This window comes from Camellia sinensis, chromosome 10 (assembly GCF_055761805.1).
Source record: "Camellia sinensis isolate YWXY chromosome 10, ASM5576180v1, whole genome shotgun sequence".
NCBI classification, from domain to species: domain Eukaryota; kingdom Viridiplantae; phylum Streptophyta; class Magnoliopsida; order Ericales; family Theaceae; genus Camellia; species Camellia sinensis.
In genome coordinates this window covers 171,575,119-171,601,693 of record NC_138970.1, presented here as the reverse complement: position 1 = coordinate 171,601,693, position 26,575 = coordinate 171,575,119, and the positions used below count along the sequence as shown (strand labels likewise).

General features: G+C 34.0%; 1 protein-coding gene and 1 long non-coding RNA gene across 2 annotated transcripts; both read right to left on the bottom strand.

The window, feature by feature from the left end:
- Positions 1-15,897: 15,897 nt before the first annotated feature.
- LOC145801434 (uncharacterized) lies at positions 15,898-16,394 on the bottom strand. Its single transcript, XR_014342917.1, has 2 exons — positions 16,268-16,394; positions 15,898-16,020 (listed from the first exon to the last, which is right to left on the bottom strand). It is a non-coding gene; the product is annotated as an uncharacterized LOC145801434 (long non-coding RNA).
- A 2,144-nt stretch (positions 16,395-18,538) lies between these two features.
- LOC114286492 (protein CLAVATA3 INSENSITIVE RECEPTOR KINASE 1-like) lies at positions 18,539-26,316 on the bottom strand. Its single transcript, XM_028229661.2, has 11 exons — positions 25,149-26,316; positions 24,684-24,816; positions 24,471-24,542; positions 24,210-24,353; positions 24,018-24,089; positions 23,799-23,858; positions 23,626-23,711; positions 23,400-23,546; positions 21,699-22,040; positions 19,420-19,817; positions 18,539-19,021 (listed from the first exon to the last, which is right to left on the bottom strand). Exons 1-11 carry the CDS (start codon positions 25,249-25,251, stop codon positions 18,701-18,703), a joined length of 1,878 nt encoding a protein of 625 aa, XP_028085462.2. The 5' UTR covers positions 25,252-26,316; the 3' UTR covers positions 18,539-18,700.
- Between the last annotated feature and the right edge of the window lie 259 nt (positions 26,317-26,575).

Genomic DNA, 26,575 nt, shown 5'->3' with positions numbered 1-26,575 from the left:
ATTAATGGATTTGGATAATTCCCTCAAATCTTAACCCTCTAATTATATTCAAGATGAATTTGAACTACATTAGTTGCACATAGCTCGTTTGAAAAGTTGGCTATTTTAGTTAGTTTTTTTATTATTTTAATTTGGTTTAAAAAGTTGTATTTGAAAATTTGATTGGCTTTTTTTATTTTTTATAATTGATTTAATAGTTGTAAAAGAAAAACTAAAATGATTATGATTTTGAAGTAACATTTTGCCTTATTGATTTTTATTAAATATTTTAATAAAAAAAAAAAACCATTGCCAAACATGATGGTCACTTTGGATGGGATTAATTTTGAAACTGTTATAATCATTATGCGGAAGTAAATTTGGGATACTCCTTTATCCAAGTAGATCCTGGAGTAATCATTTGATAATCATCTGAAACAGAAGAACAACTCCGGTCGGGGGTGTCGGAATTAGCATTCCGATAATCTAGTTAGTTTTTTCTCTTAAAAATATATTGCTTGTTCTTTTTTATAAGTAAATTATTTAGAACATAATTCATTCCTGAGTCCTCTCCTCTCTTTTATAGAGTTTCTCCTTTGAGTTTTTATCTTCCACTATGCATCTCTTGTCTGTCAGGACTCATTCCTCTGTTGTACTTTATGGAGAAGAATCGACAACTAAGTGAGATATCGACTTATCTGAACTACTCGGCTCGACTACCAAGAATTGAGACTTGTTACTCGGCTATAGCTCTATCCAATTTTACTCGGCTCAGATTCAGCCCAACAAATCTGCCTAATGGGTTGACTTCAAATTAGACCCAATTGTGTTGGGCTATGTTACCGGGACCGTGTACTTCTTTGGGCCACTATAAATTTGCCTCCCACAATCATATATTCCCCACCTTACCAAAGTTAGTGTATGTTCATAAACTACAGTACTCCATAGCCAAGGATAAGTTTTCATATTCATACATACATACAGATATAATGCAATCTGTTTCACTATAATGAGGATTATTATATGTAGGCAATATCAACATTAAGACATTAGAAAGAGTTAAACAAATGGCCCAAGTGAGAGAATAAAGTTGTAGTAGTTTTGTTTGTTTGTATTAAAGGAAAGACACAGAAAAGAAAGCAAAGAAAAAGAAAAAAAAGAGAGGCATGAGTGGATGGTCCAAATGCTATTATGGGGTGCATTTCTGAGGAGGAAATCACTGCTTTTTGCATAAAAATCCATTAGAGCCATGCAAAGAAGATGTGTAAAATTTGTAACAACAACAATAAAGAAGAAAATGACAGTCTGTTGTAAGTTCAAGCCATGGAAATGCACTTCCCACTTCCAAACACATAGCCACATAGGTGATGCCATGTATCGTGGATTGTCAATAATTATATGTTTTGAAGCTTTAAATATAAAATCAAATGATTTTTTTCAAAAACAATACCTAGAATGCAGTGTTGATAGTATTACATTCATTTTGAAAAAAATCCTACATTATCAAGTAAAATACAATATAATTTTGTGAAGATTTTATGTATTGATAATATTATTAATTTTTGTTTAATTGACAAAAAAATATATATATATTAATTATTAAATTAAATCCTAACCAGAGTTGAAATCCTAACTTTTCTCTTACATGCAACTAGTGGAAGAATAGTCATGATATTAATTATGAAAGAATAAAGCGAAAAGACTAAAAGATTGATTAGACCAGTTTGATTTTGATGTGATATTGTTTACATGATATTTTCAGAAAAAAAATGCGAAGTATATTAACAGACTCATTTCACACTTTTTTAAGAGTGATGCTACTTTAGGTTAAAAAATTAGACTTAGGATTGTTTGGTATGTATATGTTATTTTAGTACATTATCATATTTGGATTACAATCATTGTATTTGGATCATATCACCTTTACAACATCACTTTAAACTACTCATATTTTATTTTTTTTCGTAAAAAGTTAAAAAGTATATTAATCTAATACTTCCCAAACAATCTCTTATTTTCCATACCCAATAATGTGACAGTCTATTAGAATATCTAAATCTTTCGTGTCTTTTCTGATTATCAACTAATTATCTCACTTATACAATCATTAGTTCTAGAAAATAAATTTAAAAAATGAGCTTGTATACCATTTTTATTTTTTAATTACTTAACAAAAACATTAGATATGTTATTCTTGGTCTCTTAATTACTTAAGAAAATGGATTATCATTTTTTTATCCATTAAGTTTTCCACTGCGTCATGAATATTGGGAATATTATGTAAATAATTTCACATAATATTATGAGAATAATGAATAATACCTATGAACTAAGGGTCTTATTAATGTGTATCCTTAGGCACATATTAAAATTTTTAAAAATATTATATTACACTTATTTTTATGTAAAATAAACAAATTTTTTTAAATTTGTTAATGTATGACTAAGGAGGAGGACAACAACAAAAATAAAAAAATGCATGAGTTTACCATGCATATATAGAGATGGGCCACATTGGTTCACACATAAATGGAGGGTAATTGTTTTGGTGTTAAAATCCACAACCCTTTAAAGGCAAAAGAAAGCAAATTAGCTTGGATTGGATGCCACCTAAGATGGGATTAGTGGGAGATTAGGAGGATTTGCAGTCATGGGAAAGTTGTAGGTAGTAGACATGAGTTAGTGGGATTCACTGATACAACACCACCACTGAATAAAAAGGACATCCAATAATCCAAAAGTCATGCACCAAAAAAAAGGTCAAAAAAAAAAAGAAAAAAAAAAAGTAATGTTAAGGATACTAAATTTTTTATCAAATAAATGATCAAATGTCTTACATGGACATGAAGTCTGTAATTTTGTAAATCACATACCCATATAAAATATTTGATTATTTATTTAGTAAAAAATTTAAAACCTATAATATTTTCCAAAAAAAAATTTGTCATCTCATGTGAGTAATATCTTTTACTTTCATGTATGTGGAGCCATATCAATAGCCTTTAATGGGTGCAAAATTTCCAAGAGATTTGCCACTAAAAAGCTATAACGGCCTTTAAGGATTAAATTTACTAATTTAACCTCTAACCACCATATTATTATATTCTACTAATAATTTTATTATCCTACAGAAAATACAAATTGAAGTATTTGAGTGACATAGCCTCTTTAGTGGCAAGGTATATGGTCTGATGTGTATAACTTACTTTGTGCCACGTAATTTCAATTGGAACTTCATATTTTCAGTTTTGTTGATTAAAATTTTGAACAAAAAATGACTAGTGTCAAATTAGAGGGGTCAAAATAGAATTTAAAAGAAATTATAAAAACTTGGTTAAAATTTTGAATGAAAAAAAAAAATCATATTCAAAACTAGAGAGCACATTATAATGAAACTAAAATGTAAGATTTAAATTATTCAAATTAAAATTATGATGACCAAAATGAAAAACCAACGGTGCAATTTACCTAAATCAAACTATCAACAAGATCATACATGTATTTGGTTCATATACACCTGAATTAACTAGCAAGGCATGATTGATTGAGGTCCAAGAACTCAAGAACCTAAGATCATATTAGATCAAGGGTAAGACTGTCATTGAATTGGACCAAGTACAAATAATTTAGAAATTTGAAAAACAAAGCAACTTTGGTGGTGAATTCGAAAAGACAAAAAGATGAAAAAAGGAATAGCCGTTTGGATAATGATGCAATGTCTTATTCACACTTCTTGTTGTGATCACCACTCAATCATCAGCTATTTAAAGCCTCTTATGGGCAGACATTAACTTCTGCACTCGCTTTTCTGAGAGCCAATTTATCGAGTCTCATGAAATTCTTCATGAGACTGATAAATGTTGCAATTTGGAGAGAGGGCTTTCAGACTCGAAAATCATCTCTCCAAATTCAGAATACAGCCTAACGGTGCTTAGCTCGAGCTTCATCCAAATCCGGGCATGGCAGAAGTACGGTTGGCTGAGGCCTAGAAATCACCGGCAAGTCACAGAACGGCAATGAACTCTGATAGGAGTCTTCTTATGGCTATTGTTTGTTTTCCTCCAAGTTGTGTTTGTGGTGTTTTATTGTAGTTTTTTGTATGAGAGTGCAATAAAAGTGTGTTCTAAGTATAAACTGAGCCAGAGACAGAATACTACTTGTATTATGTGTTCTTAATGTTCAACTCTAGTATTTTCTGCATACTTCTCTCTGCTTCTGTGTGTATGTATGTTTGTCTTGTGTGTTATGTGAATGTGAAAGAGCAATTGTGTGATCCAGAACGTATCCATAGTGTGTGTTTTAAGCATAATTCAGTCAATTAGAGATCAATATAAAGCAATCAGTGATGGTATGTTTTAATCTTTTCTGGTTATGTACACAGAGTCAAAGATGACGGTAAAAGAAAATGAGATGATCAGGGGTGTTCAATCTTCCCACATAAATGGGTTTATCAGCTTCACCGTAGATCTCACTTTGATGATTTGAAATGTTTATTATATAACCCCTTCAGTGTAAATCAGACTAATTGGATAATCATAGTTATATGATTTTATCATGTTTGTTGTTAAATAAAAGAACGATTATTTTCAAACTAATACTTGTTGTAGATTTTTTTTTGAAATCTGACAAATCATGTACCTATAATTATCAAATGAGTTAAAAATTTCAAGAATGATATATATGCAGACTTACAAGATGAATGGATCAAATCATTTAAAGGAAACTCTTATGCTATATTTAATTCACGATAATAAAAGTAGAATGAAACGAAATGCTTATTTCTTAGCCTCTTGACAGAATGAATATTTTTTTATTTAAGGGAATTAAACGTGAATTGCACCTTTATTTCAATGAGCCAAACACTAAATTAATTATTGAAAACCATAACTATTATTTGTTTATTTAAAAATATCACTCATCATAATGATCATAATTTATAATTATGTCATTGCCAAGCAAATTCATTATGAAAATTTTGGTGAGTTTTTGTAGTTTCCAAAGTAAAATCACCCATACCATCTTTCCTACTAAATGCTGATGCAGCCTGCAGAAAGAACAGGATCCATTTTCTAAGGTGGAGAAACCAAACAAACAGAGCACATAGTGAAATTCAAAGACATTTGTTTAATGTGAACAATACAAATGATATGGAAACAACATACTATATTTTTTTTAATGTGAATGATGAATCATGAATATTACTATTTGAAGTTCATGATTGTCCATATTGTAGAATTTAACTTCTTTTCCCTTGGAAAATCACCCCTTTGCTCTTCTTGGAAAATCACTTCCCAACCAATTAAATGTCAAATTCAGGGTAATATAATATGAATCCATTTCCTTCCTATTAGGCTGTTTAATGCAATTTATGGAGCTTTTTATAATTATTTATTTATTTATTAGTGTTTTATACAACTTTTACTTATATTGATAATGTTGTTCGTCCCAGTGAATGGATTGGGCAGGTCCAAGCTCCTCAAGCCCGCGCCCAAATGATCAAGCCCACCGGATAACCTGCAAGCAAGTTCAACGGGGAACGGGGTAGTCCCCCAGTAAACCCTCCGACGAGCAAGTTAGGAAGAGAAGTAATGTGCAGAGGGAGAGGTTAGGGATAGAAAAGCTTAACCTTCTTCTTGTCTTCAACGTTTGCTTATATCCTTTGGTAATCATTTCGCTGTCTCTTCCGACCTGCCCTCCTCGCCGAAAGTCTATGATGTATCTTACCTTGTTCAGGGTAAGGGGGCCCTGTTCCGACGGGAGGTGTTGTCGTAATAAATGCCATGACGTGCTGCATTAATGGTGATGTGCAGTGACAATAACTTTGCAGATCTTTGTCTGCTGATGTGGCTCGTCCTTCACCCGCCACGTGCCTGAATGTCGTTGGTTCTTGATGCTATATTGGATTCCAGCTGTTTTGGACTCTATTGGCTGGGTTATGTATTGGGCCCCGATTGGTGGGCTTGGGTTGTTTATAGTGGTTCATGGCCTTTGTGGGCCTGCCCATGTCAATAGTCTCCCATTCCCGAGTGCAGCTTCAGACCAGCGAAGGGAATATGTAGGAGGAAGATGAGTCCGACCGTGATGGGCGGCCGAGTTGGTGGACCAAGCGTAAGATGGTCCGACCGTGGGGAGGGCTGATTGCACGAAGGCCGAGCGGAGGGCCGACCGGGAGGAGATGCGGCCGCACACGAAAGCCGAGCTAAAGGGCCGACTGTTGAGGACAGGCCGAGCTAAGGGGCCAACCGTGAGGAGGGGCGACCGCGCAAGAAGGCCGAGCTAAGGGGTCGACCGTGAGAAGGGGCGACCGCGCAAGAAGGCCGAGCGGATTGGCGCGGGGCTCAAAAGGCGGCGTGACAAGTGATGATTTGAAGTGGAAAAGACAGGGTAAGGGGAGTGGACAATGCATCGTGGTCGTACACGTGGCCACATCCCGTTGGGAGAGAAGATAAGGCGTTGGATCAAAAACGAAACGTTAGGTCATTATTGGTGTTGAAGAGACGGTTTTGGCGGATGATTTTGAAAAGTTTTCAAACTGGCGAAAATTAATTAGGATCCTTGGAATACGGGCAAACCGTGGGCTTTTGGCATTATTCGATTCACCTACTTGTTTACAAAAAATCAAAATATTCCAAGTGTGAATTCCTTTGTTGCTCACGATACACCTTTGCAACACTTTGTTGATTTCCTTGCACCTGCCTCCGAAGCGATTCACAGACATACCACGGAAATGGACCAAGAAGGAACTGTGATTGTCAGGGTGGATCCACTTGGAGATGATGATGCGGTGGAGTTGGCGCAGCAATACCGGATGGAAAGGGTGGGGGAGTCGATTGTACGATCCCACGGTTCCACCATGATAGTAGCGCCAAAGCTAATCAACCAGGCAGAACCTGATCACCATGATTGTACGATCCCACGGTTCCACCATGTTATTCACTAGGCTTTAGCTTACTGTTTATATATATATGTAAGTGTTCAGGCACCGGACCGGAGTTAGGAGCGTCGGATTAGCTCTTGTTTTGTCAAGCCAACCAACGTGCCTCACTGCGAGGTTCCAAGTGCTGCCAAGCTAAGGCTGCTTCGGGATGTTTTAGATTCCCCCTTTTCTGTATCTGTTTTGTATAGACTGTGTAGACCTGTATTGTACTGTTATGGTAGGGACTTGGTCCCTAACCCGAATGTTTGTATATGTATATATAGTACTGTTTTGTCCTGAATGTGAATATGTTTTAAAAAGTCTTTTTGCATACAGACTGTCACAGCTCATTGGACATCTTTTAATTACTGTTTTGGCTTCCGCCAGCCCCTGTACTCTGTATTACTGTTTTACTGTTAAGCAGGCCTTCAGTAATCTCGGATTACTGGCCGGTTACGCTGCTAAACCTATAGGGGCGGGTTTGGGTCGTGACAGAAACTCAAGTTGTTTGGTTAATCGATAGATAGATTGGGATATGAAACATTCTTTTAATTGATTTAATTCTTTGATTTCAGGAGGAGATAAGAATTTAAAGGTTACTGTTTGACCAAAAGCTTGTGTTGTTATTCCATGATTAGTGGTAGTGAATGAGTATAATAAAAAGATAAATGGTGTTCCAAAAATGACTTTGTCTGCCATATTTCGAACTAAAACAAATGATGTTTTAAAACAAACATTATTTTGACAAATATGTACTTTAGGTAATTTATATTTAATGTTCATTTGACTTCCATTAACATAACTTAATCGTTCATTAGTTTTATGATAATATTTTGTGGGGATTAAACCTTCTTGGATATAATTTAAATCAGCGCCAGTATCAATTAGGGCTATGACTTCTTCAAAATCATTAATAACTAATTTGACTTTCGAATGTTATTTTTGAATATTAATTCTATTAATAATATTTAAACGATTACTGTCATCGTGATTATCACTGTTATGATGAGATTTAGCTGGTCGATTATCAAAGACGACACAGTTGGGATCGAGACTAAAACTAGATTCATCAGAGGAAGTATGATTATTATTTTGGAAATCATTAAGAGTTTTATTAATTTTTAATATTGCAATTTCTTCTTCTAAATTCTTTAATTGTTAATTTAATTTGGTTAATTTCTTTTTGTAAATCTTGTAAGGTGACTTATTTATGGTGAGCTTTTTTGAATCTTTCTAAAGTAGAATCTAAACGGATAATTGCTTTATTTTAATAAAGTTTTTTTTATCTTTATTCATTAGTAAAGATCTTAATTTATTAGTATATTTTCCTTTTAAGTTAGGATTGTCTAGTTTACTAATTAATGCAATTAATGAATCTTCTTCTTGCTAGGATTTATTAAGTACAATGATTTTGTTTACAGCAGGTATCATTACATCCTAATTCAATTGGATCATCATCAGTATTATCAGTGGGAGAATAATAGTCAAAAGTACTGCTAGATAGATTAGGATCACTTGATGAGGGACTAGATGGATGAGGAGAGTAATTCGGTGTATTATTTAAGTTGAATATTTCAAATATTTGACGTTGATTTTCTTCAGTTATGTGTAATTGGTTAAGTTCGTCCTGTAGGTTCCTTTAGCTTTTTATTTGTAAGAATAATGACCTTTTTTTACCACAATTATAACAAGTAACATCTTGGGTAGATTTTGACTTTTCAAAGTTTTTGGTTTTCTTGTGATATTTCTTGTTAGGTTTAACATAATATTGATCAGGTGATTTAGAGGATGAATATTTTTTACGATATTTCTTATATGGTTTTGGAAAAGTTTACTTTTCTTATGTTTTTTACGCGATAGAGCTATAGGGGATAGACCATATTGTTCACAGAAATTACGTAATTCATATTTAGCCTTATGTTTATCTCTAGCTGCTTTTTGACTAAGTTTTATGTCAATACACATTCTTAATCCTTCTTTCTGAATAGTACTAATTATATCACCATAAGTTAGGTTATCATATTCAATAATACCAGTTGGTTGATTAAGAACATCTCTAATTTTATGGGCAAAAAGACTAGGTAATCCATTAATAAATTTTTAGAGTACTTACGTGTAGGTTCTAATAAGTGGACTTATTGTCCAATAGGTCCTATGAGAAAAATTTGTCATAAAAAAAGTCACTAATTGTAAGTTTTAGCGACAATTTATAACAATCATGACAAAAAAAAGTCACTAATTGTCAATTTTTAGCGACATATATAAAAAATTGTCACAAAAAAATTATTTTTAGCGATAATTTTACTAAGACTTATTTTCAATAGGACTTGATGAGAATTAAGTCAAACTATTAGAACCTATTAATAGTTTACCCTAAATTTTTCTTTCCAAAATAATTTAGTGCAATCATCTCTAAGCATAACTTTAGAAGTAAAAATATCTTTATACCAACAAAAATCACTTAATGTAGGGCAAGTTAAATTACTAAGTTGATCATGGATGCGAGAATGAATATTAGTAGGTGTTCCAATAAAATGTTTGATTATGGTAAATATTAAAGTATTAATGCCATAAGGTTTACTTGTTCCTATGTCTTCATCAAATATTGGAAAGTCATTTTCATCAACTTGGACTGCATTTTGAATATCTTCACGCATATCCTGAGTGAAATATTTGTCCCACCAAGATTTAAGCATACTAGTAAAGCCAGAAGTAAGTAAAAAGACGATTTCAGATTGAGTGTAGTCAGGATAATTATTAAGATAACTATTAGCTACCATAGACATGTGATTTAACTTTTGAAGAATTTGATTTTCATTAAGACCATCTATATTCCATTCATATAATTTTTTGGCAGAAACAAAAAATTGATTGCTAATATTAGTTTCTTCAAATTGAAGATCAAGTGAAGTTGGTTTATTATACCAATTTTTTGTAAGAGTAGTAGGATTAACTTTTGGATGTACGATTCGATTAAGATGAGTGGTTTGAATGTGCTAATTGACTAATTTTATTAGTAGACGTATCGGAGTCACTAGTAAGTTCTAAAGGTGGTTGTTGTGTTAAGACAGTAATTCCTTTTTCGTTAGAAAGGGTAGACAACTTAGTAAATAAATCTTCAATAGCTTCAACAGTATTAGTATCTTGAGTAACTAGACTTAACCTTTTTCCTAATGCTAGGAAGATTAATAAAAGGTTTGTCTAAATGTTTACTAGTTGATGTATGGCTAGTTGAGTAATCACCAAAATGAGTTTCAATTTTATCTAATTGTTTACTAATAGTTTTTAAATATTGATTTGTATAATTATTTTGTTCAATCACTTTTTTAATTTCAAATTCATCACCAGGAAGTTTAAAAGGAGAAGCATGTACAAGTGATCATTTATGTTCAATGAGGATGGTTTCTAAAGGAGGATGACTAGAAAAAACAATAGTATTACGTGAAGTTTTCCATTTAGTTTTTGTAATAGAATTTAATTTTTGATAATAATTTTTAAGATAATAAAAGAAATTGACTTCAGTACTGATTTCATGCATAAATTTATACCATGTCTTAATTATTTTGGATTGTTGTCGTTCATTATAAGTATTCCTATAAATTTGTCGTTTGAATTTATTATCTTTAGATTTAAATTCAGAATGAAGTTTGTTAAGATCTGGAGTAAAAAGTTTACTAAGAGTTAATAATTGTAGATTAATAGGAGGGATAACTTCAAAGTCTGTTTGAGTGAGTGAATCTTGAGATGTGGTATCTTCTTCATGAAGATGTGTGTTTGTTAAATAAATAGGTTTACTAATTTGAGATGTAGAGGAATTATCGTTTACTTTTAATTTATGATTAGCAGTATGTGGGGGTTGACCAATAAGAAGTTTTCGATCTTTGCGAGTAAATAAAGGGGTACTAAAAATTTCATCGTCATCAGTAGGGATACTAGAGATACTATGACCAGAAGACTGACTAGTTAGGCGATTAAATTGTATGTGAACTGAACCATCATTGAATTGTTGGATTTGTTGGACATCATTTTGATCAGATTGGTGTGGTTGAAAATAATTTTCATTGACTGTAACCCATTCATTTGGAAAAGTTATATCATTCCAACATATGGTTTTACAGACTTTTATGTTTGTTTGACTAGTACTACCTTGAATAAGTAAGGTTTTGTCTTTTGGACTTTTTACTAAAGCATGTACATTAAGATTTGTTTTAATACATTTATAATAAATATGGTATATTAAAGCAATAGAATGGACATCATCAAATATTCTAGTAAATGCGCTAGAAACCTATATGTTTAATGTAAGAGCTTTTAAGATGTGAGGGTCACGAAGACTTAAAGTAAAATTAGGAAAACAATTAAAATGGACAGATCCTTGATGAAGGTCTGATTCCATCATACCGATTAAATTTTCATGGTAATTAATAAATCGGGCATTACGTAAACATAATAAAACAGAGGAATTAAGACCTTGTTAAGTTAAAGGTTTGACCGCTACTTGGATTAATCCTACATATGGATAAAATTATGACTAGTGGATAAATATTTTTTAATTGATTCTTTATTTAGCAGATGACATTTTTCTTGAATTTTAGTTAAAGCATAGACTTGTTCGACAGTTTTTACATGCAAATCAATATTAAAGGATGACTTTAAAAAATTGATTTTATAAATTTTTTTAATAGGTACTTTAGGGATATTCCAACTTAAATCTATTTTAACATCTCGGAATTCATGTTCTTCATTTATGATTGTATCATCAGGTATAGAAACTAATGTTGTAGATCTAAAGCTAACTGATGAGTTACTTCTGAATAATCGACTCATTGTGGTTTTGTAGAGTAATTCAAAGTTCTAAATTCTTTGATAACTTATCATGTTTTCACATACTATGTGTTTGCTCATACCCTCTCCGGGAACCCCTATATCTATCAACTGCCTATCTTGAGGACTTACACAAGATGGGGGACGAAAGTTGGGTGGTTACAAGCAGAGTGGAAAACAACGAAAAGTTAGAAAGAATAAAGGAGGCTTGAATTAAATTACAAAGAAAAAAATGAGAAGAATTAAACAAAACTAACTAAACAGTTAACTATCATCAACCAACGTGGCTCTGATACCATAAGGGACAGAACAAGGGTAGAAGCAATAAAGGGACAGAATAATAAAATTAACATAAACTAAAAATTAACAGAATAATAAAATTAATAATAAAATTAAAACAATAACAACAACAATAATCAAAAGACAGATAACTGAAATACAATAATTTAAAGACAGATTTAAAAGACATATAACTTACACTAGTAAATTGTTTACTGGAAATAACTTGAAAGCCTAGCTTCAAAAGACAACTTGAATACAAATTTTTTAGAGTAAAAAGCAAGAGAGTGAAAAGTAGGCGGATTCTTAATTCTTTTCAAAATTTTCCTCCTTCTCTTGCCTGGACTAGAGAAGCTCTTTTATAGGCCAAACAGATAACTGTGATGCTTGTGACTTTATGAGTTGGAAAGTATGAGGCACACTGTGAGGCTTGTGACTTCAAAAGCTGGAAAGGTAGGAGGTACACTGTGAAGCTTGTGACTTCAAAAGCTAGAAAGTAGGAGGCAGATGGGTGCAATGGGCAGTTTAGGTGATTGATGGAAAGCTGTCTATTTACTCTTTTAGAATCAATAACTCGTGACTACATAGTTGACTGATAAGGAATCAATATACATATCAACAGTTTTTTTCAAAGTAAGAGTAGTGATTGAAACTGATGTATATATGGAATCCAATGACTATTTTAGGCATATAGGTCTTGATCATCTTGGAATTATGGACAATATGGATCATGACTAGTAGAGGCTTTGGATGAGGCTGATCCATCTGAAGCATCATCTTCATCTTGTGACTTAGCTTGGGCCAATAGTAACTTCACAATCTGAATAAGTTCTTCATTATTGGTCTTGGACTTGGGCTTTGACTTGGATGACTTGGATTTTGAAGGCCCAGAACTCCAGAACTGGCTATTGGGTTCCCAAGTCTGACTGTGATAAGAGGAAGTGATCTTCCTTGAATGAATGAAGCAGTTGGGCTCTGCTAAAAAGATTTAACCATTGCAGGAGTAGGAACATGAATATTGATTGAAAATTCTTACTAGACTTGTTCAGTAATGCGTTGGACTTTGAAAGCATCCCACTATTTGACAAAATGTTGTCGAATGACCATGTTATCCAAAAGACTATATTGCCATTTAAAAATCCAAGGGACTTTATATTTGGACATGAAATGGAGTAATATAGGGAACTGTCTTTTGTGTTGACTCAATTTGTAGATTGAAGCGAAATAATTGACTTGTTCCATTAGATTAGTTGGGATAACTTTTGTGATGGCACCGTGTTAAGACCACCATCTCAGAAACCATGAAGGGAATTCTAACTTGAATTTGTGATCAAAAGAGAAAAACCAGGAGTGATTGTATGACTCATTTTGATAGAAAAGGAGTTTGAACTAAGCATTAATATAATCATAATAACTATATTGTATCTTATGATTAGGAAGGTCTCGGAGTAAGAAAGGAGAGCCCCATTCATCCAGGGATACAATGTTGTGTATGTAAAAGAAATAATAAATAATTTTGTTAGTATTAACTTGATCATAAATAGGTTTAATAACTATGAACTGGTGGTGAAAGAATGTATCCTTATAAAAAGTAATTAACTTCTCTGGATAGGAGAGAGTAAAATGCCATTCAAGAGGGAAATAGGACTAGACTAACTCAAGAACATTGTGAATGTTTTTATGGACTAGTTCTTTGTAAAATAGGTTAGATGACTGTTTAAGAACATAATCAGTTCTTGGGGTCGATCTGACTGGATAATTAGATGACATGGGAGTAATTGACAGGCATGCAAAGGGATCTGAGGCTAGGGCTGAAGTGTAACTAGGTTTTAGGAATATTACCAAGGATTTGATAGCGGTTAACTAAGTCAATTAGGGGTGCAACAATAAGTTGATTGATTGGCACAATGGTAAGAGGTTTTGAAGAAGATTTGTGACTGGACATCTATAATGCAGAAAGAGATTAGCATCCACTAAGGAGATCTAATTTATCAATATGAAAATTGAGAAAATTAGTGTAATGGTCAATCAAACTGCATTAATTACGAATTTGTTGAAATTGAAGGTAAGGGTCGTGATCTATTAACTTTATGAAATATATTTTAAAAGCACAACAACGAATTAAGTTGCGATAACAGGTAACTTGTAACTTGTGTATAAAACAATAAGGAGTAGGCATGAGCACTATCCCCCTCTGTAAAAATTCTCGGATAAGGAAATCAGGAATAAAATTTTGATTACCAAGAATATATTCAATATCAAGATCAAAGATATTTAAAATAGATTGCCAACGGGCAAAAATATATTTACTGGCAATATTTCGAACATCTTTTTGTAAAACATATTTAGCACTTTTATAATTAACTCGTAGTAAAAAATTTTGATTTAAAATATCATCTTGAAATTTACTAATACATAGTACAATAGATAAGATTTCTTTCTTAATAGTACTATAATTTTTTTGTGTTTTGTTCCAAACACCAGAGTAAAAATGAATAATTTGTTCAAATAACTTAGGAGTGACTTTTTGAAGGAGAATGCCACCATAACCAACATTAGAGGCATCAATTTGAATAATTTTGAATAAATTTTCAATAGGAATACCAAGATATGGCAAAATTTTGACATATTTTTTGATTTGTTGCACAATAACAGTGTGACTGGGAGATCATAAAGGAGGATCATCTTTCAACCAATCAAAAAGGGGTTGACAGGCTTTCCTAAAGTCTTGATAAAATTCAGCAATGTAATTAAGAGAACCTAAAAATCGTTGCAACTGAGTTTTGTCTAAAATTTCATCAGGAAACTTAGAGGCAAATTCAATAGATCGACTAATTAGAAGAATAGTACTTTGATATATATCATAACCTAAAAATCTGACTTTAGTTTGAAATAACTTAATTTTAGGGGCAGATATGACTAAACCATTATGTTTAATAATCTGGAGGAAGGAGTGAAGATGTTTTCAATGTTCATCTATGGACTTAAAAAAAATAAGAACATGTTATTCAGCAAAGTATTAACATGTTATTCTGTCTCACAATAACATGTTACTCTGTTTGACAGTAACATATTGCTCTGTCTCACAATAATATGTTATTCTGTTTGGTAGTAACATGTTACTCTAGTTCACAGTAATATGTTATTCTGGTAATATTGTCCAAGAAAAAAAAAAGATATTCTACTTTGTCCTTACTCAATTATTTATTTTTTTGTTAAGGGATTTATGCAGCAAAATAAATTAAGCTATCTTTTTCACTAAATAAGAATCCAATAAAGAGATTTTGACTAAATTTTCCTTGAAATTAGTGAATTATTAAAAAACAGAATTTAACCCAATAAATGATCCCTTTCATATATCATTGTGAAGATCATTCGATGCCAGCAGACCAAACGTATATCACGGTAGCATAACAAGAAATATTTATTTATTTGTTTTATTAACATTTATTTTCTTTTCTTTTTATTCAAGAGGAAAGGTAACAAAGACAACAGAAATAGAGGATACCAAAAAAAAAAAACAAAAAAAACAAAAACAAATCACTAGACCCTAGCACTTGATGCCCCAACAATATCTGCAATCAACATGTCTGCAATTTCTCTTGGCGGGTCCTCAAGCACTACCAGGTCTTCAAGATGATTGACTCCAATATTCGCTAACCCATCTGCACTTTGGTTAGCCTCTCTCAGGATATGCTTGACAGAGCAACTGCATCTGCCCATAAGAAACTTGATGTCTTCAAGAAGAGCTCTATAAAGGAACTGCTTTGGTGTTTCCGCATTGATAAGAAGGACCATCTGTTCTGAATCAATCTCTACGTAGACGTTCCTCATGCCTTTCTCCAAAATGGTAGTCAACCCTCTATAGATACCCCATAATTTAGCTTCCACACTTGTTGTTTCCTTTAATTGCCTATTATAGCCTAGTAGCCACGTGCCTCGTTCATCTTTGAAAAGCCCTCCATAACCCGCCGGTCTTGGGTTTCCCTTTGAGCACCCATCAGTGTTTAACTTGATGTTACCTGCACAAGGAAGGCACCAATTAGTGGATTTAATAATTCTATCACCACTAAAGCGATCCTTCTGGAAGGCCTCATGGATTTCAGCAACTTGGAAATGAATTAATCTAATAGAGTTATAGGCAGTGCAGTCTTCATTTTGAAACACCATGTTATTTTTGTCTTTCCATATTCTCCAAAGTGTAACAATGAAAATGAGTCCCGAGGTATATTTTGAACTTTAGTGTACTTGTTCTTCATATTTACTTACATCCATTGCTCAAGAGGGGTGTGTAAACTAGACTCTAGCCATCTTTTTCCTTTCAAATCCTTCCAAATTTCCCCTATTTTGGGACATTCACGTAAAAGGTGGGTGATGTCTTCACAGTACATACTGCATCTGGGACAAGCATCATCCAAAGTCAACCCTCTGGTTTTCTATGTTGATTAGTGAGCAGTTTGCCCTGTAGGAGTAGCCAACAAAAACCTGAAGTTTCTGGGGGATTTTAAGCTTCCAAATCCAACTCCAATGAACCATATCATCATCCTGAACATGAGATGCAATTAGATCATATGCAGCCCCAACAGAAAACCTTCCATTTGTTGAGCATTTCCAATGAGGGTTGTCTGAGAGTGTAACAAATTTGGGAAGATGAATTTTCCGAATGTTTTGAATTGAATGAGGTGATAGAAAATTAGAAACACTATCTAGATTCCAAATCCCATCCTCATCAAGCAAATCCCCTACCTTGAGATCATCATGGGTGTGAGGCCTTGGATGTATGTTGGCTAGAGCACTTTTACCACACCACCAATCATTCCAAAAAAAGATCTTCTTACCATTCCCAATAGCCCACTTCATGCCTCTACTGAGAATCTCTCTAGTTTTCATAATACTACACCGAGTATGGGAGGCTTTTCTATGCCTAGGCCAGTCAGAAAAATTATACTTTTGAAGGTATTTTCCTTTTAGAATCTTGGTCCAAGTAGCTTCTTCATCACATACTAATTTCCAACCTAACTTTGTGAGAAGGGCTAGATTTTGATCCTCCGCTTTTCTAAGCCCAAGTCCTCCATCCTGCTTGTTTCTACATACAAGTCTCCAATTCACCAAGTGGACAACTTTCTTATTAGTCTAATCTCCCCACAAGAAGTTCCTATTAAGTTTATCAATGTGCTTACAGACACTCTGGGGTAGTTTGGAAGTTTGCATAATGTATGAAGGGATAGCAGAAAACACAGATTGAATGACAGTTGCTCTTCCTACCGGAGAAAGAGTCTTTGCTTTTCAAGAAGACAACTTACTTTGAATTCTCTCAATCACATTGTTAAATATACTTCTACTTACTCTGCCATGAATAACATGTACGCCCAGATATTTGCCCAGATCTTAAGTCAAAGAGATACCATAATGCAGACTTAGAGCTTTAGCTTTATTGCTTTCAACATTAGCGGAAATGAACATCTTGCACTTGGCAAGACTAATATTCTGACCAGAGATATGACGGAACTCTTTCATGGTTTGCACAATGATTTCACAGTTGTTGTGATCAGCTGTAGCAAATAAAAGGACATCATCTGCAAAGAAAATGTGAGAAACCGAGGGCTGCTCTTAGAAGCTTTGATGCCCCTCCATCTATTGTTTTCAACTTGAATTCTAATCATGTTTGAGAGCCTTTCCATGCATTAGACAAAGAGGTATGGTAAGAGAGGGTCCCCCTGTCTAAGACCCCTCCCAGGTTTGAACTCACTCATGGTTTCTCCATTTCACAAAATAGACGAACAAACAGAAGACACACAAGAGATAATAAGCTCCACCCAATGGTTATTAAGATTGAATTCAATCAAGGTATTTTTAAGAAAATCTCAAGATATTCTATCATAAGCTTTCTCCAAATCAAGTTTAATAACCATGCCCCCATTCTTACTCTTCCTATGTTTTAAGATATGAATAATCTCTTGGGTTATGATAATGTTGTCATGTGTAGAACGCCCAGAAATAAGGTTACTTTGACTGAGACTAATCAGACTATTTAGAAGAGGTTGAAAGCGGGCAAAAACACAAATAAAATATCTTGACAACCAACAATTATATCTTTTAACCCCCAGCATGAAAAAAATTTAAAAAAAAAAAAAAAAAATTTAAAATCTCTTTTTGAATTATTGGATCGGATTCAATTTGCAGATTAAAAATTTGTCAACAGATTCAGAATAATAGTAGGCGTGGACATTTTACGGCTGGATCAAGTTCAGATCGGGCTTTATCACAATAATTAAATTTTAAAACAGTTTTCAAATCCGGCCAGACCAAACTTGAGATCGGAATCATACTTTATTTCTAAACAAAACCCTAATAAAATAAAGATGCTCTATTTTTTCCAAAATTTTCTTGGTTGATTAGGTTCATCTCTATCCATAATCATGTTTTTAAACCATTTAAAGAAAATTCCAAGTGCTGTCTGGGTATTGGTTTATATCTGAGCCACCAAACAAAAAAATTAATTCATAATTTGCAAACAAATTCCTATCAACTCAACCAATATTTCACAAAGAACAAAATGCTTTATATATATTACTCTTTTTACAGATGAATACATTCATATTCAATAGCTATCAACACCAATCAAATACTTCTTTCACTTCAAAGCTGGGCAACCAAATGAAACAGAGAAATTTAACTGTATAGGAAGGGGAAAAAAATTTGTCACCGGGGGCCAGAGAGTTCCATTGCTTCGAGTGTGAGTGAAGATTCTTCTATGAAATCTGCATATCTTTCAGGAGGATATTCAAATGATCGGAGGTACCTTGGCGTCTCAACATTTTGTGAGGCTTCCCATTTCTCAGCTAAGCCTTCCCCTTCCAACAACCTCAATACTTCGGACATTTTGGGGCGTTGAGAAGAATTGAATTGAGTACACAAAAGGGCAACTTTAACCATTTCTTCTAACTCTACGCGGTCAAATTTTCCCTTTAAATCTTTGTCCACCAATACATTCAGCTTTCCCTCCTGGTGAAGCTTTTTCACCTGCGTAAAAGTTATGGTAAAATGTGAGAAAAAAAATTCAACAAGAATAATAAAGAAAAAGCAGTTATGGATTAAAAGGTTTTTCTGAATTCACCGTGGTAGCATAGTGGAAAGCATTTCCACATTAGCTAATGTTATAGCACGTTTTGGGATTTTAGATTTCTTCGAATGGGAAAGTTTCTCCGATTATTCAATTTTGTTAGGATAGGACTGAAAAAAAAAGAAGGAAATGTAGTATATAGAGGGTATGGTGCTTGTTCTTTTTCACTGTAGGAGCAAGATTGAGAATGCTTCACTTCCAAGATTGCGTATGCCAGAGTAGATGAGTTGAGATTTATTCTTCAGATCATTTATTCACGTTTTGCCAAATCAGAGAGAGAGAGAGAGAGAGGAAATACCCAATCAAGCATTACTCCTCTCTGGTTCTGGTTTGCTGCTCGACCAAACTCCAAAGCCTTCTTGCCTGTAATTAGCTCGAGGAGCAAGATTCCAAACCCAAACACATCAGTTTTCTCTGATGATTGCCCGGTTGACAAATACTCGGGAGCAATGTGGCCAACGGTTCCACGCACGGTTGTCGTCACATGAGAATCGTGGGGATCCAAGAGCTTTGCCAACCCAAAATCTCCAACAACTGCCTCAAAGTCTTCATCCAACAGAATGTTGGCTGCTTTAACATCCCGGTGAATAATTCTTGGGTCGCACTGCTCATGCAAATATAGTAGCCCCCGTGCTGTACCCAAAGCTATCCTCTTTCGCCTGGACCAGTCTAAAACTGGTTTACCATGAATGTGATCTGGTAAAAAAACAAAAAAATTGAAATAAATCTACTTTATTCAGCATAATCTATGTCCTGGAAATGTTCATCACCTAGGAAGCTACTGAACAAAAAGAAAGTTTTGTAACTGTGTTATCACCAAGGAAAACAGAAGATATTTTAATTAAATTTTATGAGCAATACAACTTGAACACCTTTGCTCAGAATCTGACAGTTCGACAAAGCTAAATGTAACTTAAAAAGTAAGAAACACTATTTAGTAAACAGGTGGTGAACCAATATTTGACATGGCAAGTTACAAGTGGGCAGCATAGTTGTAGAATTTCCAAATAAGCAAATGAGATCGCACTACATATGTTTGGAAGCAATTCAAAGCGAAAACAATGTCTACTTTACAGTCTAGCCCAAGATCCCCAAATCCCAACGCCTTTAAACAATTGCCAGAAAGATAAGGCTGAGTCAAATCCCCAAATCTCCTTCACACTGATAAGTAGATTAGGAGCTATTAGAATGTTACTTGCAGAATGACCAATGGTTAATAAATTCAGAAGATAAAAATATTTAGTTTAGATGAATGTAAGAACTCCGCAGGGCTTTTTCTAGCAATCCAGTGGCAGTTTGGTAAAGAAAGCTTGCAAGTTGATGGGATAGGTGTTGGATAGCTTGATAGACATTATCCCATTTCCTAACAACTTAAGCTTGTAGGACAATTGGTAACTTAACACAGTATGAGAACTCAAGTAAGGGGAGGTCTTAGGTTCAAGTTTCTCTATTCACATTTGGTCCACGTTTGCATTCTTTCTCATTCATTTGCATTCTTTGTTTATATTCATTATTTTAGTCTATTTTCCTGTAAGCTTTTGGGAAAATTGCTCCACATTTGCATTCTCTCTCTTTCAGTTGCATTCTTCCTTCTCTCTATGTATGAATGTTATCATCTCCACATGCAAGACGGGATTACACGCGGGAAAAAGTATTTGATAGCTTGAAATACATTAAAGGGTGTTTGATTGCTTGATATACATTATTTGATAGCTTCTCTCAAATTTCCTAACAGCTTAAATTTTTGGGACAATTGATGACTTAAAAATAGGAACACTTGACACTTTATTGAAAAAAAAGAGTTGAGGGGACAGGAACAGTGAAGCAGCAAAAATGGTAGGGTGATAGCAAAAGTGGAGTAAATATTCCAAAAGTAGCAGTAATCGTCAAGGCTAGGAGGCTGTGGTGAGAGGGCTTTAAGGTGGAGGGGCTGTGGTAGTGACATTTATTGAAAAGCCCAGCTCACACTTCTCTTTAAAACTCAGATATTAAGGAGAGGGAAGCTAGAGCCTTATAACTAGCACAGATAGGGCAACTCCAGAAGATGTGGGACATATTTCAACGACATTTGGTGAAGACAACAGCAGTGAAGGCATTTTCAGTTCAAACTGCTGATACTGGTGGTGATGGTGCATTAGTCCTCTCCCATAGCAATGAAGGAAAAAGATTTGGGGTCATTGTTTGTGGTCAACAGTTACACAAACTTGAACAATCGAAATTTTCTCCCTCCAGTTCACAGAGGACAAATCCAATCTCCAACAAGAAAGGCAATACCTTCTTTCCTTTTTACTCATCTCTTTTGCCTCATTACCAGGGTGTCATTTTCACTCGTTCTTTCTCATCCAAGTTTCATCTCTTTCATGAAAGGAAAGCTCTAAAGGGCCATTTTTGCACCTTCAACATTTTGCAATTTACAAGAGGGCGCTTGGCTTAACTAACACTATATGTTGAACTTAAGATCTTGCAAAAGAAATATAAATTTACCATTAGAAGTCATACTTCCTTAAAGTTGTTGCTAAACAAACATTAATGAGTCGTTAAGCCAACTGTAAGCAGTGAAAAATGAATTCCACTAACCTCTTAATCTAGAAGCTACACTCCCATTTGGCATGTATGGATAAACAAGAATCCGCTCATTTTCAGTCGTACAGAACCCCCAAAGCCTCAGAAGATTCCGATGGACTGCCAAACTTATCATCTCTACTTCTGTCTGAAATTGGATTTCACCGCCAACACCGTTAAAGTCCTTCAACCTTTTCACAGCCACCGTAGTCCCATCATTTAAGCTACCCTTGTAGACAATTCCAAATCCGCCTTTCCCTAAAATATTCTTCACGTTGAAATGATCGGTTGCAGCCCGGAGTTCTTTAAAGGTATACCTTTTCAAATGGCCCAAGCATACCTCTGGATCATATTGATCTGCCAAGTAATAAATTGCAGCTCAGAATAGTAAAGAGGGAAAAGGATGGAATATCTGTAGCGATCAAAACAAATAACACAATCAAAGATACTAAATTAAAAATGCTACCTTAAATGTATCAAATAACACAACAACACAAGGGCATACTCCTGTGATTGTTTCAACTATAATTTCATTCAGTGGTACAATAGAAATCTTCCTTAAAAGGACTATGGCCAAATGGAAAAAATGAAATCTAAGTGATGACTTTTATTTGTATAAACTTTTTAAATCACTTCCCATTTTTAAAAAGAAAACAATTGTATAATTACTGATGACAACCTTCTGAACACAGGAATGATGGCTAGACCTCACAGATTCACTTGATCCACTCTCGTATGCCCTTCTTTTCCTGTTTCTTTCACTTAAATTTTTTCTTAATAACCAAGTTAATCCAATATCAGTTAAAAAAATCTTCTGGAAAACTCCATCATGTGTGTATTTCAATGGATACCGAACAAGCAAGGAAAATTTGTAACCACTACAGCAACTAACTTTTGGGGAAGGAATTTCCAGGGAATAGCTTGCTTTGCATTACTCAGGCCTCATTTGGCAAGTGACTTTTTTAGCCGAAAAGTCAAAAAGTCATTAAAAAACCAAAAAGCCAACAACTCATACCAAAAAGTCAAATATTCTCTTTTTTTCTCTACTTTTTACACATTTTTTCGTAAAAAACCAAAAAGTCATCCCAAACATACTAGTTTTTTTAACATCACATTTTAGCCAAAAAGTTACAACGAGGCCTCAATAGGAGTGAAAGTTTTTCCTTTTCACTCACTCACATATTTGGCCATATTGTATTTTTGCCTACAAAATAGGAAGGTCCACTTTGATTGACTAATCATTCGTGGGCTTAGGGGAAAAGAATACGCATACACATTTAGTAAATAAACATATATATATACATTTATCTCCTTTTTATGTTATAAATATTTGAATTTAGCTTGACATATTAGGGCAGTAACACAATCATCAGCCTCATAAATTGAAGGATACTGTTCCTGCTGATTCTAAAGTCGAAATCAGAAGATTTCAGACCAGAGGTGGGGACAAATTTAAGATTACCTGAAACTTCATTGACCAATAAGATACAACGTTCACTGTCTGAGTTAAAAATCCTTCACATATTTTGCACAACTCTGGCACTAAATTCTTCAATGATTCGGCCAAATTCAGTGTACCCAACATGAATTATGACAATCTAATGCGTCTAAGTTGTAGCACAAATGCATTTAATTAATCATAAAAATGCCATGAGATTCTACAATTATCATTTAAGAAACTGAAACACAACAAAGATAGATTACAAAAGAACTAACCATTAACATCAAAGAAAATTTGCTTGTTGTGTCTATATCTCCACCAAACAAGTGATCCAATAATTACTATGATTAAAAGTGCAGATCCAAAGCTAGCACCAAATACAAAAGCCACACGGTGGTTTTTCTTCCCTGATTCTGTTTCAGCTGGGGAAAACAAACATGTCACTTAACTACCATGGAATAGTAGAGATGTAACTTAAAAACAAATTAAATACTACTATACCATCTGGCGGGAAGGAGAGTGGCTCAGGATAAACAGAACAGTTGTACTTTGAATTAGGTCCACAAATTAAAGGGTTGCCCGTTAATCTAAAAGCAGAGAGAAGCAACATGAGAACTTCATCAATTAAAAATGACAGCAAATAAGAACTAGGCAATATGATTGGGGCAGCTCACTTGAAAGTTCTTGCAGATATTTTTGGCACGGAATTGCTAAGATTGTTGAAAGAAAGGTCCCTGCATAACGTAATATGTTAAAGACATTTTCACACGGAAGAAGCAAAAAAGTTTGTTTCTCTTAAACTTAAGATAATAAAGACATATTTCTGAGGTCTCCCCCAATATTTTGCACATGGAAAAATGAAAAGAAAGGTGTAAAGGGGGGAAAAGACATACACAAGAGTGAGGACTTCAATTTTGGATAAAGATTCAGGAATGGGTCCAGTAAGGCTATTGTTGTTTAGTCGCCTGACTTGCTCAAAAAACCAACAAAAAGGAGTCAATTCAAAGAAACAATTCTACTCCAAATGTACAAAATTGTGAAATATCTAGGGCAACTCAAGGTTGAAGAAAGTTACTGAAACCTACAAATAATTCAGATTCTTGAGGTTGCCCAAAGAAGTGGGTATTTCACCACTAAACTTATTGTTGGAGAGATCAAGTGTCTGAAGCATCTCCAACTTCCCAATTTCAGCAGGAATAGGACCAGAAATTGCATTATTTTGCAGCAACCTACACAATTATAACAATAATTGTATGTGATATCAATGGCACAATCAAAACTGAACTCATAGATTACTAATGAGGACTGTACTAATATTGCATAGAAGAAAAATGATTGAAACTTACACAGATTGCAAGTTACTGAGGTTTCCGATCCATGGTGATAAGGTCCCGGACAAGCTCTGGCTAGGCAGTCCTCTGTTAAGAAGACAAACAGCACCCCAACAATGAGTTTGACAACAAAGAATTTGCAAATGTGATGAATTTTCTATTCAGTTTACTTCTACTAGAACATCCATGTAAAAGTAAGCAATATGTAAATGGAATAAGCAAACTTACAAAGCAGACACATAGCCATCTAGAGTGCATGTAATCATCCTCCAACTACAAGGATCAACTGAATTAATATCCCAGTTCTCCAGAACAGTGTATGGGTCATTGAGATCATTTTTTATAGCCATCAAAGCTACAACTGCATAATTGGAATTTAACAAACAGAAGGGTCACTGTGAGAACACATTTTTTTTTTTTCTTTCCCATCTTCATTCTAAATTGAACAACTAAGAGCAAATTTCAATACTGAATGAAAGAAAAGGAACAAACAGAAAACCAGAGATATCCATAGACAGTAGAGCCTGAACTTTAATTTTCACCAGATATCATATTCCAAATAGGGAATCAAGTAATCAGACCTTATTTGGAAAACCTACCTAATTTCTGGGTTGTGATTTTCTTTGAAGTGTTTGATTCTAAAGAAAGAAGACAGACATTGAGAAAATGAAATCATCCCAAAGAGAAACTGACCTTCATAGTTTATACCAGAAGGAGAGAGAGTTGCAAAAGAGCCATCCATCAATGTCAAAACCAGTAATCCTAATCTCCACAACAAAAACCCTCTTCTTTCCATACTCTGTTCTAACGTCAACAACTTTACTTTCTCTACATAAACAGTGCCCACTGATCAAAACCACCATAAACAACAATCACAGAAGCCATTCAAACATCAATTTACAAACTCTGCATTGCCTCGTACAAACAGAACTTCATGAACTCCAAGATTATCTTCAAACGAACTCAAAACTACTCTTCAAAGAGTCTGCAAAACTTTACAAGCTCCAAGACCCAGATGCTAAAACTCAGCAAAAACAAAAACCCAATAGCTAAAACTCAAAACTGCTCCACACAGTCGACAAAACTTCATAAACTCCAAGACCCAGATGCTAAAACTCCGCAAAAACAAATACCCAATAGCTAAAATTCATGTCTGGCACAACTTTACATAGCTGGGAATCAAAAGGGCAACATTTAGGCCAGAGAAAACATCAAGAAAGAGGGAATTTTCTGGAGAAACAAACAGAAAGTAAGCCTGGAATTCCGAGTACCAAGAGATCTGCGAGTGATGGGGTAGTGATTTCACTTATGTGTTTGTAACCGATCCCCACAAATTCCATGTGGGTATGTTTTCTGGTTTTTAGACCACCACTGTCCAACCCCCGTGATTCCATTTCTCCACCATATCTTCTCAAGATCAATTATAATCAGTATCACAGAGTCTCTATCTATATACCAGAAAAATACAAAATACACACAAAAAATGCCAAAACAAGAGCCCAAGGCATCACGGATATGGATGCAGCCGAGACACTGTTAAAAATGATTTTAGAGGTTTGTTTGAGAAGAATTAAATAAATGTATTTTTTGTAATTTTGTAAAAAAATATGTAAAAAAATAAAGATATAATGTGATAAAAAAAATAAAATTAAAAATTATATAAAAGATGCCAAATCACCGCTTATGAATTAATTTAAAAAAATTATGAAAAGTAACAGATAAAGATTTTTTTTTTTTTTTTTGAAAAAAAAATACTTCTTTTCAATGAGTGACTGTGGAGTGAAGGGTTGTATAGGATTGATCAGAGAGACCAATGGGATGTGAGGTCTTTCTTTGGCAGATCACGTGGTTGGCTTGTCTTGTCTTCCTCTTTGTTGGCTTTTGGGTTTTAAAATTTTTTTTAATATTATATATTAGTGTTCTGTTAAAGCTGTTGTAGAGCTGACCCACTTTGCTAGAATGCGCCAGATAGTTTTTTTTTTTATTTTTTTTTATTTTTTAAGGAAGCGCCACATAGTTTAATAAGAATGATTAAAAACTGAATTTTTAAAATTTTTTTTGGTTTTTTTAAAAAAAAATATGTAAAAATTTAGAGAAACCATGTAATTTTAAATAAATTA

Bases quoted from the DNA above. Each gene is read 5' to 3' on its own strand.
- LOC114286492 (XM_028229661.2), bottom strand. From the start codon at position 25,251: ATGGAAAGAAGAGGGTTTTTGTTGTGGAGATTAGGATTACTGGTTTTG. The intron at 24,817-25,148 runs GTCAGTTTCTCT...CCAATTATGCAG, and splicing joins TTCTGGTATAAACTATGAAG to TTGTAGCTTTGATGGCTATA. The intron at 24,090-24,209 runs GTAGGTTTCAGT...TGAGCAAGTCAG, and splicing joins CTCAAGAATCTGAATTATTT to GCGACTAAACAACAATAGCC.